Below are 14,760 nucleotides of genomic sequence, written 5' to 3' on the forward strand. Positions count from 1 at the left end.
GAAAAACGTCGCCACTTGCTAGCATACACGGTTCTGGTGGACGACTTCAAAGAAGCTACTAAAATATCTCTGACAGGATCAGAGATCATAGGAAGCCTGGCTAGGGAAGGAAGTGGAGCAACCAAGCAGTGAGGTTGAGAGAACGAATGGCCCGGTGCTGCTGGCCCGATTGGTGGATCAAAAGATCCAGAACTGGGTCCAGATGCCAAGGCTGCACCAGGAGGCGACGATGCAGAGTCGGAAACCAAATTTGTCGAGGCCAGTAAGGGGCAATGAGAATCAACTTGGGCCTCAAAACGGTAGCTTTCTGAATGACCTGTGGAATTGAGGGGAAAGGAGGAAAAGCGTACAGAAGTCCCCGGGGCCAATCCTGGGTTAGAGAGTCTCTCAGGGGTTGGCCTGGTAGGGGAAAGAGGGTGAAGAAGTCGGGGCATTTGTTGTTTTGGGATGTAGCAAAAAGATCGCAACAAGGGGTGCCCCACTTCAGAAATATCTTGTCCACTATTGATTGATTGAGAGACCACTCGTGAGGCATGAGAATGGCTCTGCTCAGCCTGTCCGCTAAGAGGTTGGACCTGCCGGGGATGTGCGTTGCTATCAGAAACCGATGAGAGGAGATTGCCCATTGCCAAAGTCTGAGAGCTTCTCGACACAAAGGATAGGACCTGGTCCCGCCCTGCTTGTTGATGTACCAGACCACAGACATGTTGTCCGTTTGAACTGCAATAGTCCCCGCGGGAAGAAAGTCGTTGTGGGCTTGCAACGTTAAAAGCACCGCTCTCATCTCCAGGACATTTATGTGCAGATGGTATTCGATGGGTTGCCAAGTCCCGTAACCACTGCCATGCATTTGGTAAACACTCTAGGGGCTGAAGTGAGGCCAAAGGGCAGGGCTCTGAATTGATAATGACTGGTCCCTAGCCGAAAGCGGAGAAACCTCCTGGAGCGTCTGTGTATCTTTATGTGATAGTACGCGTCCTGAAGGTCTATCGAGCACATCCAGTTGTCCTTGCCCAGAAAGGGCAAAATGGACTGAAGCGTGACCATCCGGAATCTTGCCTTCTTGACAAATCTGTTTAGATTGCTTAGGTCTAGTATAGGTCTCCAATCTCCCGTCCTTTTGGGGACCAAAAAGAATCTGGAGTAGACGCCGGATCCTACTTGGTCTGCTGGAACAGTCTGGATGGCTCTTTTTTGTAGGAGCTTTGTAACCTCCTGTTCTGCCAAATCCCTTTGACCGGGTGAGATGTCTGGAAGGGATTGGTGAGGCACGGGATACCTTCGAAGGGATTTTGTAACCCTCGGATATTATCGACTGTACCCACATATCTTGTGAAAGGGAGCCAGGCTACTGGGTACAGCGAAATCCTTCCCCCGACTGCCTCCAAGGGTGGACAGTCGGGCAACACCTCAGGGATGCTGAAAGGGCTTCTCAGGAAGAGACTCCCTGTTGCCCTGGTTCTGAGGACCCCCTCTGCCCCTAGGGCGTTTTATTGTTACCCCTCTGCCTCTGGGGTAAACTGCCCACGTGTCCGGGCGCTGCTCCTTGGGCTTTACGGAACCACATCTTTCCTCCCTTCTGACCCTTGGGGTAGGGTCTAGAAGGGGTGGAAAAATGGACTCCAACGGCAGAAAGAGTTTTGCCGTCCTGCTCACACCTGGTCAAGGTTTCCTTCACCTGAGGTCCGAACAAAGCCGAACCGTCAAAGGGGGTATTGGTGAAGGACGCCTTAAAGGGTCCGCAAAATTACAAAGCCGCATCCAGGCTTGACGTCTAAGAGCCACTCCTGTGCCTGCGGCCCTGCTCGCCCCATCGGCTGCATAGGATATGAGCCGCATGGAGGAGTTAGTTAAGGAATTCAGGATTGCTAGCTGTAAGGCAATCTTTTCTTGAGCCCCAGCAGCAGAAGGATCCTGGACCACTTCACCTAGTTCCTTGAGAATATCTCTTTGAAGCCTGGTGAAGTGACAAAGGTAGTTCAGCGAACGCATAGCAAAGGTCGCTGAAGAAAACATCCGCTTTCCATACCTGTCCATGGTCCTAGAATCTTTGTTAGGAGGATGGACAGGTACTGAAGGATCCGCAAGTTCCTTCTTGGTGGCCGCCGCCACCACCATAGCATCCACAGAGACGCCCTTGGAAAGAAACTGCTTATCTGCAGGGGCCGTGATAAATTTGGATGGTCTCCTGGGAACCGGTTCCACAGAATCTGGAGCTGCTCACGCCTTCCGAGCCACTACCTGCATAAGTGGGACGAAAGGCGGAGACACCCAGGAGGTGGAGGGTCGGGATCCAAAAGCCTCCAGGTATACCGACTCATCCTCGGAGGGGTCAATGGAGGGCCAATTCCCCCTCTGTTTGAGGAGCTCAAGGATGTCTGAAAAGGAGACATCCTCAGAGGGGGACCGTGGGGAACCCTCCGACTCATCTAAGTCGGTATCAGATGTTGTAGACTCAGGGGAGTCTGTGTGTTTCCTCTTACACGTCCTCTTCCGAGGAGGTTCCCCTGCAGGATCAGGAGAAACCTCGGAAGAGGAAGATATTCCCAATGGGGACACCTGGGGCGATGGATCCCTGGGCCTGGGAGCAAGAGGCTGGCAAGAGGCGTCTACAGGCACCGAAGAGGGAGGAGCTAATGGGATGGACCGTTGACCTGGCTCAGGTGCCAGGACACTCCTCATCACCTCAAAGGCTCCCCTCCCCGGGAGGCCGGAATATTCCTGTTCCGAGGAAATAGGAACTCCCGGCTCCACTGAGAGGGAAGGCTCCGAGGCTGATGTCGGTGCCGAGCTTACCAAAGCCGAAGCCCCGAGAGGGAGGCGGGGTCGGACAAGGGTCCGATGCCACTAGCCCCTTGGAGCCGACAAGGAAACTTCGACGACGGATCCCTCCAAGGAAGGTCTCATGGAAGAGATCGGAGCCGAAGATGACGGAGCCGAAGAGGGATGTATCGGTTCGGCGCCGACCGTCGCTGTCCCGAAGCTCCGGCTCCGAACTCTGGAGGAGTCGGAGGAGGAAGTTCAAGGGTAAAGCAATAGCCGAAGTCTGCTGAGACGGGCTATGGAGCATTTGGGCTAGTGCCTGCGACTTCAACAGCCTGCTTACCACCCTCTCTAAATCGTGGTCAGACAGCCTGGAAGATCTCGAAGATCGGCTCCGATGACTCCGCTCCGACAAAAGAGGAGACCCCGGAGCCGAGTGGATACTCTCCAACGAAGGGGACCGAGATCTCTTCCTGGACGAAGTCATCAGAGCCGATGTCCCCTGAGTTCTAGATGGAGCCGAAGGCTTCTCGGCTCCGATACTGGATAATATGTCGGCTCCAGCCGGAGCCGACAAGGCAACAGTAGATTGGGTGTCGGAACCGATCAGAACCGACACTACTACTTTAGAAGAAGAAAGATCGGCTCCGGCCGGAGCCGATCTCGACTCCGAAGGAGTCGGAGCCACCGGAGAAGGCTTAGAAGCTGTAGCCTGAATCTTCGGTGGCTTAGAAGGTTTGCTAGACCCAGTTTTAGTGGGTGAACCTTCTGGCTTTAGTAAGCCACTGAGGATCAATTTATTCCTCCTTTCCTGCAGGACTCTCTGGCTAAAAGAATGACACAAAGCACAGGAGTCCTGCAGGTGCAAAGGCCCCAGGCAGTAAACACAAGAAGTGTGACCGTCTGTCAGAGACATTTTCTGACAGCACGAGTCACACTTCTTGAAGCCTGAGACCTTGCCTTCCTTAGACATAGTCCAAGAAGAAATAATACTCACACACACCCCAACAATCATACAATTAATCCCAAACACACACAGACAGACAGGTAGGGATTAAGAAGGGGGCCTAGGCCTAACTGAAAAAATCTTTAAACTTTTTATAAAAACTAGAAGATTTTAACTAAATGGGGAAATAGGGTGGGCTGTAGAAACACTACACTCTATAAAAAGGAACAAGGGAGAGATAAAACCCTGACTAAGCTTTTGAAAATTCCAACTTACCTCAGCTGGCAAAAAGGAGACCTCTTTATAAGCGGCAAACGAGATCTGAGGTAGTCCCGCCTTGCATCATGGGATATAGGGTTGCCTCGAGCTGGTAAAAGGAGTTCTCAAGCTAAGCAAGTGCCGAGTCGGAGCCGAGGATCAGCTCCGAACCCATCCAGCAAGAATGAAGGCGCGATTGACAACTTAACATCCTAATTTCAATACAAAGTGTAAAATTCAAGTGTAAATATGAAAAAATACATTATACACTATTCCACACTGCTAAAGAGATTAAAAATAAATAAAGGAAGGAGACGTGAGTGAGGAAAAAAAGAGAAAAAGAAGTCAAGCCCAACACAAGCAACTCACAAAACCCATACAAAAGTTCATTAAAGTATGCCAAAAACAGTAAGCAACTTGAACACAAGGACTGTACCTTTCCAAACAACTTCAGTTTTTTTTTTTGAAAAATGAAACTGGAATAAATGTTCTTTTCCCCACAGTGTCTTCCTAATTGAAGCAAGGGATCTGTGAACCTTAACCACATCTGCAGATAAATTTCTGCTCCATCACCTTTACAATGTCTCTGCTTAATAGCTGTCATCAAAGAGCCCCAGTCATCAGACTTGAAATTATTAACAACTGGTCAGGGCAATATACAGGATCAGAAAACAGAGCTCTGCAGTATCTATCTAAAACAAATGTTAACTAATTTAATGTTGCATAAAGGAAAGCTCTTTACATGTGCTATAATCTTAAAATTATTCAAGTTATAAGTAGAGTCTCATGTTTTCTAAACTTGTTCTTTCTTCTAGCTCTGCTTCTTTTTGCCAGTTGTTTTATTTTCCAGCAAAACCTTTTTACATAGCTAGGACAATCCTGAAATATGAGAATAATGGAAATCAAATCTTGCAAATCACTCCTCCACAGTTTGAAGCTCAGAAAAATGGGGGTGAATATTTTCCTGCCAGATCTTGCAACTTCTCATTTATAGATACTACTGATGCAGCCATTTTGTCATAAACTGCCTCAATTTTGCTTACCACAACTTGAGACAAACTGGAATTTCAACTGGATACCTGGTAACTTTCACAGTAGCACATTATCAAAAAGTTCTCTCATCAATGTAAATGGAAGCAACGTAAACTGAAGGTGGCTGTCTGAGAATCGAATGGAAGAATAAATCCAAAGACTGACCAATGTGTGTTATAAAGGACTGCTAAGCAATTCAATATGTACACTTCCACTGAGGTGTGTACTTAGAGAGAAAAGCAAGATGCTTCACTGGACAGTTTGGCATTCTTGAATGTGCCCTCCTTATCAGCAGACCCACCAGAATGCTACTTCACTGTTTTATCAAAGCCATTTTCAATATCAGAAAAAGCTTCAAGTGTTAAAGAATTAACTGATACTTGTTCTACAGAAGCATCCATATCCTTACATCCATTGGTCACATTCGTCCCAGTCATGGTTCTAAAAGTGTCTGGTCATCACTTGAAACTTCTTTCAAATCTGCTTCTCAGACAAGAAGAACACTATCTCAAGATCACCTTGAATTTTTTTTTTTTTAACATCGTTACTTTGCATGAGTTTTTTGAAAAGATGACTTGGGTACACATGCAGTAAAAGAAAGCAAACCATAACATTTCCATTGTTTTCATGCAGTAAACATATTTTCAACAACTTTCATTCACGCCATTACATAATATACTCAATACCTGCTTTCCCTTAAACCTCAGTCCTCATACTGAACATTATCTACATGAAATGTCCCCACAAAATCCACTTATTTCTATGTAATTTGCTCCTTAACTTTTCTAAAGATTACACCCCCTGTTACGTTATCTCTTTTACAATATTCAGTACAATTATAGTTGTTTAGACTGATTTCTATTATCCAGTAACTACTTTCTGGCAGTCAAGAGCATTAAACTTAGTAAGGTTTACTACATCTAGGCAATTCAGATCCTGTGACCCAGCTCAAACAAATTATTTTGTTTGTTAGAACTATATGGTCACCCAATATTCATGACAGAGCACTGTGTAAGGAAATTTTTAAAATCTGCCAACTATTTACACCCCCCCCCCAAAAAAAAAACTTGCCACCAATTACCTCTGTCTCTTTTCCCATCACACCTCCATCATTTACTACCTACCCAAGGAAAAAGTCTACTTAAGGTATAAAAATGCCTATGCATAAACTTCCAAGGAAAGTCTTAAACCTTCTGGATTTTGTTGCACAGTTGGAAGCTATACAAATGCTCCCCCCAAATTACTTCTTTGTAAATTGGCTTTCCAGTCTCTATTAAATGCATTCCGAGCCTCACCCTTGGCTGGAAGTGCTAACTACACTGAAGTTTACACTAAAGCCCGGTACAATCACTTGCATAAGTGTATAGACTCGGCTGAACCAGAAAGAGCCCCAAGTAAGAACAAGCCGCCATGGTGGACATCCAGCATCAAACTTTACAATAAATGCAAAAAGTTGCTGTCCATGAAAACAAAGGCAGGACCCCAACAATAGAAAAGCACCTTCCTCATCCTCAACAGGCAAATAAGACAACTTGTCAAACATCCAAGGATAATCATAAGGCCTTTTACAGCTATGCATTTATCCTAAAAGGTAGGACCCAAGCATGTGCAGAACTAGTGACCAACGATGTATCACACGCACTGACTCCACAGAGGTAGCAAACCTGCTAGCAGACAGGTTTGGTGAAAATTTCACACCCCTATCCCCGCCAAATCTATCACAAACCTTCTCCCAACCCTCCCCACATATCTGAAGAGGTCATCAAAGCCTTGTCCAAGGCAATAAACATAGCCTCTATGGGACCAGACAGCATATCAGGCTGTCTTCTAAACAGGCTAAAACATGAACTAGCATCACCATTAAGTACCATTTTCAGTCATAGTCTAACTACAGCCTTTGTTCCTATGGAATGGAGAACAGCAACAGTTCTCCTCCATAAAGGTGGCCTAGCAACAGACTTGGGGAATTACAGACCCATAAGCCTGATGAGCCTCATCTGTAAGGCCATGAAATGCATCATTATGCACCTCATAAATAAAGACATAGGCAACCTCCAAACCCTGGATCATATCCCATTCGGCTTTGTCAAGGGCAGATCCTGCCCATTAAATCTTGTGGATTTTTTCGAAAATGTGACCAGGGACATTGATGAGGGTAAATCTGTGCACATGTCATACCTCGACTTGGCAAAGGCTTTTGACACAATCTCACACTCAGGCATTACTGATACACTTAGCAAACTGAATGCAAACCCCTTCATTGTAAGATGGGTTGCTAACTAGCTCACAAACCGGACACACACTATCACTAAACGTTTACAGCTGTAATGGGTTTTAGAGACTGCACTTAATGCCTTGTTAGTGGATCTTAGTTCTTGGTTGTTGGAATAGAGGGTACTCAGGTTTTGTAAGGCTGGAGTTTTGTCAGGTTGGTGCATTATTTTGGTGAGCTAGAAAAAGTTGGCTTAGGGCTAAGATGTTTGGGAGATCCAGCCAAGAGAGCTGTTTTAGGTCTTGACAGTGGTGGGTGCGGTAGGAGTTTGTGGATAATTTTGCTATTTGGTTGTAGCATGCTCACAGCTTGTTTAGATCATGCTGGTTTAGATTAATTAGGGCAGGAGAAGCATATAGTAAAGGTAGAGAGAAGGTGGGTATGAGCTAGGGTAACTTTACTGTTGTAATACATATTGTGCATGATTATGCCTGCAGCAAAGGAAGATGACGGTACTGAATGTGCTTTTCTACATAGTGCAGTACATGGGAAAATGTGTGAATATCTACTTTTTTTAATTGTAGCATTTTTTTAAGAACTTTACATATAAACAAATCACAAGTGTGTTAACCACATTTTTTGCATTTATTTTCTCATCCAACACAGACTGCTTAAAGCTCAGAGCACACTGTGGAGGTATAGGCTTTGAGACCATATGTATATAGTGCAGTTTTATGATTTAGGCTCTTGATCTTCTTAGTAAAAAAGGCTTAAGGGTGTTCAAGTTTTATCATATGGTAGGACAGGTGAATACCAAAGGGGCCATTATACTCCTTGAACCTGGATGCCATAACCTTTAGTAATAAGCTTTGCAATGAAAAAGACTTTTACAACAGTGTATATGTGGTGACTGAAGGACACTTTGTTTTATCTACGTAGGTTCCCAGGTCCCCAAGTACTTAATTTTTAGGAGTGTGTTGTCAATTTGATAGTTACAAGGGACTTCTTGCTTGCAAAAGGATACTATTACACACTTCTTGGCATTTAGTTTTACTATACTGTTTTGACACCACCTATTGGTTCAACACTTTCCATCAGCAATTTCTTTTAGTACATTCTCAGCTGATAACTAGCATCATCTACAGTTGTGTTGCTAAAATTCCTAATCCCAGCTCTCAGATTTACAGCTATCCAACATCAAAGATTTATGCTCTGCTATATTGTGAAAATTTATGGAAACAACTCTCCTCTATATGCAGTTTTTTTAACCAATAAGAAAAATTTTGAATCATTACCTTGCATGTGAAAGTAAAAAATGCAAAATACTTTCAGAGTCACAACAACTATGCTAGCAATATATACAGCAGGTTTAAGAAGAACTACAGCAGGCCTAAGCTAGCCACAGCAAAATGTTAATGTTGCTAAGTGGAAAACATGAAGTTAAAGAGCAACTTCAACAAAATAAAACAGTAGACTTGTACCAAATGTATTTCAACTTTGATTTCAAAGCACCTCATATTCCTGGCACTCCTGCAGCAATTATCTCACTGGTCTTGCAAAATGCATTCAAATGTCCTCAATTAGCCACCTGCATACAGATTTCTCTCTAAACATTTATTTTTACAACATTATACTAAACGTTCAGTGTGGGGTACACCAGTACTCTTTCCAATACTGTATAATAACTGAGGAACTATAAACCAAAGAAAGAAAACACATGAAAAAGTATCTAAAAATAACACAAAGCAGCAGAAACTTGTGTATTTAATAACCTGCAGAGATAATCTGTAAACTGTGATCTATATGGCTTCTCACAGGCAAGGTTTTATAAACCATAATTCATATCCAGTTTGGAAACAGGCTGCTCTGATGCTGACATTTATGGAAACCCTACATGCAGCATATTTTGCTCACTCTGTTTCAGCACTTGCTGAACAAGCAATACTGTATCAGCTCTAGAAGAACAGCATTTCCATGCCTTAAGATATTCACCTTTCTGTGCATTCTGACTTGTTCCTCTCCATATCTGTTGATCTCTTTAATTAAGTCATTAAGCTTCTTTGTCAGTTCCAAGTGACAGAGGGCGAGCTTGTCTGAAGAAATACGGAAAAGATCCCACATAGGTGCAAATGTGCTACAAAACATAAGAGGGAGGGGCAACTTTAAACACTGCTCTCTCAAGAAAATAAATAAATAAGAAAACACACTTAACAAAACAGGAGCAGAAACTATGCAGCTGTGACCTGGGACAAAGTACAGTTGTTTACTAAACTTACCAGAAAGTACAGTTGTGTACACTTGCCATAAATGTAGATGTTAGAGTGTATTCACTGCTGCAGTCATCACCTGTGGGTTATCCCTGCTGTGGTAGCCCTCGGCCTGCCCGAATACCAGAGTCAATGTTTTTCTGCGTTGGCTGTTGTCGCTTGCTGGCTGACGTCAGGTCATCAGTGCTATAAAGGAAGGCAGCCAACACCATTACATCAGTTTTTCTTGCCCTAACCAGTCAGAGGCCCAAGTAAATATAGTAAAGTGGCCCTGGTGCCTAAAAGCTACCGTTAGAAACTTATGTCTCCCTAAAGAAAGAAAGAAGATATAAGGAGGAGGGAGGGTGGGAAAAGTACAGTTTTGTACCTACCATAAATGTAGATGTCCGAGAGGAATGCATCTGCAGTCCTTACAAATGGGTAGTCCTGTCGTCAGGCAGCCCTTCGGTCGGCCGGATTCCAAAGTCTGGGTCTGGCTTCGGCTGGTGTCGCACTTCACCCGAAGTCATAGCTGCAGTTTTTCGGGTATAAAGGCATCAGCCGACGCCATCTTCCTCAGTGTTTCTTGCCCCAGATGCCAGGTGCCCTTTTGGATGGCTAAATTTGGATAAATGCCAATGTTTCCAAACAGTAGAGAGCAAACACATAAAATAAGCATGTATGTACATATATACAAACAAATACACCATAATAGATCCCCCCCAAGCTAGCTGAAGGATGGCAAATACCCTAGGAGTACCACAGAGGGGAAGGTGGGTGGGTAATCCTGACTGCAGATGCATTCCTCTCGGACATCTACATTTATGGTAGGTACAAAACTGTACTATGTCCTTCAAGGATGCATCTGCAGTCCTTACAAATGGGTAGAATACCATAGCTAAACTAGGGGAGGAGGAAAAAAGTAGAGATTATGGTGTAGTTAGGATCCCTTGCAAAACAGCAGTGGCAAAACCTGCTTGAGATAGAGTATAAAGGTAAATTGTAATGCTTGGCAAATGTATGCACGGAGGTCCAAGTAGCAGCCTCTATAATGTCCTTGGTAGCCACTCCTCGTAAGAAAGCTGTGGTAGTGGCTGTAGCCCTTGTGGAGTGAGGCCTGGTGTTCTCTGGAGTTTTCTTTCCATGGTAGGAGTAACAAAATCTAATGCAATTTCCTATCCATTTGGAGATTGTCTGTTTTGAAATAGATTTTCCTTCCTTTCCTGTTGCATATGCTACCAGAAGCTGGTCAGTTTTTCTATTGGACTTGGTCCTGTCCAGGTAGTAGCGTAATTGCCTATGTACATCCAAGGTATGCAAGAGTCTTTCTCCCCTGTTCTGTGCGTTGGGGAAGAATGTAGGTAGGTGGATAGCCTGATTTAAAGACACTCTGGATACCACATTAGGCATAAATGTGGGATTTGTTCTCATGGACACTCTATCTTGATGGAAGATCAGGAAGGGTTGCACTGCCATTAATGCCTGTAGTTCAGAGACCCTTCTTGCTGAGGTGATTGCCAGTATGAAAGCAGTCTTCCAGGATAAGTATTGTAATTCTGCTGTTGCTGCTGGTTCGAAAGGGGGAAGTGTCAATTTTTCTAACACAAAGTTCAAGTCCCATGCTGGCAATGGTGGTTTCCTGGGAGGTTTAACATTTTTAATTCCTCTCAGAAACTGTCTGAGCAGAGGATGAGAGAAGACAGGAGGATCCAAGCTGTATTCTGCTGAAATAGCTGATGCATGTATCTTGATGGAAGAATATGACAGGCCTGCATGGAAGAGCTCTGCCAAGTACTCCAGGATGTTGGCTATGTTTACTAGCGCCACATTTTCTCCTTTTGCAGTACTCCAAATGAGATATCTTTTCCATTTTGCTGCATAATTCTTTCTTGTTGAAGGTCTACGAGCCTCAAGGATTATGTCTTTAACCCTTTGGGATAAATCTGGGTTAATTGTCCTTATGTAATGTTCCAGGCAGTTAGCTGCAGAGTTTTCAGGTTTGGATGCAGGATGTTGTAGATGTTCTGTGTTAACAGCAATGGGATCAGGGGCAGTGTCCATATTTGTTCCCGAGACATGCTCCTCAGCAATGGGTACCAATGTTGTCTTGGCCAGTCTGGAGCTATCAGAATGATCCTTGGACGTTCCTCTTTGATCTTCAAAAGCACCTTGTGCATCAAAGGAAGTGGTGGGAATGCATAAGCTGTCAGGTTTTTCCAACTGAAAGATAGGGAGTCCACCTTCCAGGCAAGTGGGTGGTACGTCCTTGTGCAGAATTTCCTTAGCTGGTGATTGAGTGGGGATGCAAACAAGTCTATTTTTGGTAATCCCCATTCTCTTGTGATGGCTTTGAAGATGTCCGGATGCAGCATCCATTCGTGGGCATCTGTGGTAGTTCTGCTTAAAATGTCTGCCAGAATGTTTTCTTTTCCCGGTACAAAAATTGCTTGTAACTGAATGTTGTAGCTCAGAGGCACATCCCATAGGTCCAGTGCCAGCCGGCATAGAGGATATGAATGTGTGCCTCCCTGTTTGTTGATGTACCACATAACTGTGGTGTTGTCTGTCCTTATCATCAACTGACCCTCTTGGAGAAATGGTCTGAATGACTGGATTGCCAATTTTACTGCCAGCATTTCCTTTAGATTTATGTGCAGGCGCAGCTGGTCTTGAGTCCATAAGCCTTGTATGCACTTGTCCAGCATGTGTGCCCCCCAACCGAGGTCTGAGGCATCTGTCGTGATGGTTTGGCTTGGTTGACTGTTGCAGAAGGGCAATCCTTTGATTGACAGGCCTGAGCCCACCATAGGAACTCTTGTTTCAGGCATGGGATTATTGGAATTTTGGCTTCTAGGCTGTGCTTGTGTTGGGACCACAAATTCCTTGGGTACCACTGTAGCTTTCTCATATGCAGTCTGGCATGAGGGACCAGAATTATGCAGGATGCCATGAAGCCTAGGGCTTGCAGTACTTTTCTTGCAGTTAGATGGTTCTGCTTTGTTAATGCCAAGAAGTAGAGAGGTAGTTGCTCTTGCTTTTCTGCAGTTAGGAATGCCATTTGTTTTGATGTGTCCAGCTCTGCACCCAGAAAAGTTATTCTTTGGGATGGAGTCAGCCTTGACTTTTTTATATTGACTGTATAATCCCAGGGCTTGCAGTAGATAAATGACTCTTTGTAAGTCTTCTGTTAGTTTGCTTTTGTTGTCCGCTTGAATCAGGCAGTCGTCCAGGTAGGGATAAATTTGGCTCCCCTGAAGTCTGCAATGAGCAATTACTGATGCCAGGCATTTCGTGAACACTCTGGGTGCAGTAGATAAGCCAAAGGGCAATGCTGAGAATTGATAATGCTCTGATCCTGCAAGAAATCTGAGGTATCTTCTGCAAATTGGTCGTATGGGGACGTGCAGGTATGCCTCCTTGAGATCTAGAGTTACCAGCCAAGACTCCTTGCCCAGCATGGGAAGAAGCTGCTGTACGGTCAGCATTTTGAATTTTGGAACAATGAGGAATGTGTTTAAAGTGGACAGGTCGAGAATAGGCCTCCATTTGTTCCCTTTTCTTGGTACCAGGAAGAGTCTGGAGTAAAATCCCTTTCCTTGCTCCATAGATGGTACCTTTTCCACAGCTCTCATTCTTAATAATTGAGATATTTGCTTTAGAGCTTCTCTTTGAGTAGGTGGTAGGTTTGGCATTCCTCTCTTTCCTGAAAGAGTATGGAAATGGAACCTGTAACCTTGGTCTATAGTTTGCAAAATCCATTTTTCCCTTGTGATGCAATGCCAGTTCTTTGAAAATAAAGTTAGCTTTCCGCCTAAGGGTGCTTCCAATTGTTCCCTGGTAGGCGGTGCCACATCCAAGTCACTGTGATTGTGTTGTTGTAGTGGTGGTGGCTGCGTCCGTGCCTCGCTGGTTGTTACCTTGCCACTGGCATCCCCTGTAGGCACCCCTGGATTGGTTTCTGCCTCTTGAACGCCTATTCCTGCCTCTCTGCGTCTTAGAGGAGTCTGGAAAGGACCAATTTTTGGAGGGCCAGTTCCTGCTAAACCTTGGAGGTTGAACCTGTAAGAAATCTTTCACTGTTTGTACAGATTTCACCTTCTCTTCCATCTTCTTTAGTACCTGCTGTGCAGGGGAACCAAATAAATTGACCTTGTCCATGGGTGCATCCAAAAGCTTAGATTTGACATGGTCTGGTAATGCCTGCTCTTTCAACCATGCATGTCTCCGGATAACTGTGCCAGTCATGGCTGATCTAAAGGAAGCCTCCAGTGCATCATAGCCACATTTTAAAGAATGGTTACTAACCTGCTGAATGTTATGTACCATTTCCTGAACATATTTTTTATCTAGAGATTCTTCAGAGGACAGCTTTTTAGTTAACTGGTCAAGCATAAACTCTTGATATTGAATCATATGGAATTGGCAGTTTAAAGCTCTAGCTGACAAAGTAGCAGAAGTGTAAACTTTTTTACCCCATCTCTCTAAGGATCTGGATTCCCTTTCAGAGGGGAGGGGGTTTTTAGCAGATGTAGTTGCTACAGCTTTAGGACCCTGGGAGATAGTCTCTGGATCTGCAAAAGGAGCCTTGTATAAATGGTGATGAGTGTCCGGGACCCTGTAGAACCTATCGGGCTTAGCAGGGGCCGGAGGTAATGAATTAGGAGCAGTGCAGGCATCATTAAACGCATCATCTACAACAGAAAGAACTGGAGGTATAGCTAAAGGCCTATGCTGTGGCAAATGTAGAAAGGTTCTAAGCCTTTTTCTGGAGTCTGAGAAATCTTGCCCCTGCCACTGAAATTGTTCCCTCATAGCATGCAAGGTTTCCCCAAAGGAAAATTCCTCAGGTGGAGAGGCTGAAGGAATGGACTCTTCAGCATCAGAGTCTTCGTAAGGGGAATAAGGAGCCTCAGGAGGGTCTGTATGTTCTGAGTCATCAGAGGAGTCATCTGTGGATACTGGTTCAGGGGGCTCTGCTCTAGGCCTCTTCTCTGGAGGTGGATGAGAGGCCCTGTCTGGATGAGACTGGGAGCCACAAATTAAAGAAATGAGATCCTCAGCCAAAGAAAGCATATGGGAACTGGAGCTGGGCCTGTGAGAGGGGGGTTTAACAGGCACCGTTTTTGAAGCTTTAGCTGCTTTAGCCCTGGCAAAGGCCTTAATAGACATGGCTGCAGGAGGCCTAGCAGCTCCACGTGCAGGGGTTGAAATATCCAAGGGAATAGTGTCTGATAATTCCTGAGAAACCGCAACAGAAGGTTGGATTTCAGTAGCCGATTCCACCAGGCTAGAAGAGGCCTCGG

The 14,760-nt window shown here is 44.8% G+C and overlaps 1 protein-coding gene across 1 annotated transcript in view; it reads right to left on the reverse strand.

Moving 5' to 3' along the window:
- LOC122808415 (F-BAR domain only protein 1-like) overlaps positions 1-14,760 on the reverse strand; it is a 2,144,012-nt gene that overhangs the window by 1,659,323 nt on the left and 469,929 nt on the right. Inside the window, exon 4 of the mRNA XM_044079378.1 lies at positions 9,204-9,345. Coding sequence (XP_043935313.1) covers positions 9,204-9,345 — 142 coding nt within the window. The remainder of the gene's footprint in view (positions 1-9,203; positions 9,346-14,760) is intronic.

Source organism: Protopterus annectens, chromosome 8.part0, assembly GCF_019279795.1.
Source record: "Protopterus annectens isolate FY-2018-M chromosome 8.part0, PAN1.0, whole genome shotgun sequence".
Classification (NCBI taxonomy): Eukaryota; Metazoa; Chordata; order Ceratodontiformes; family Protopteridae; genus Protopterus; species Protopterus annectens.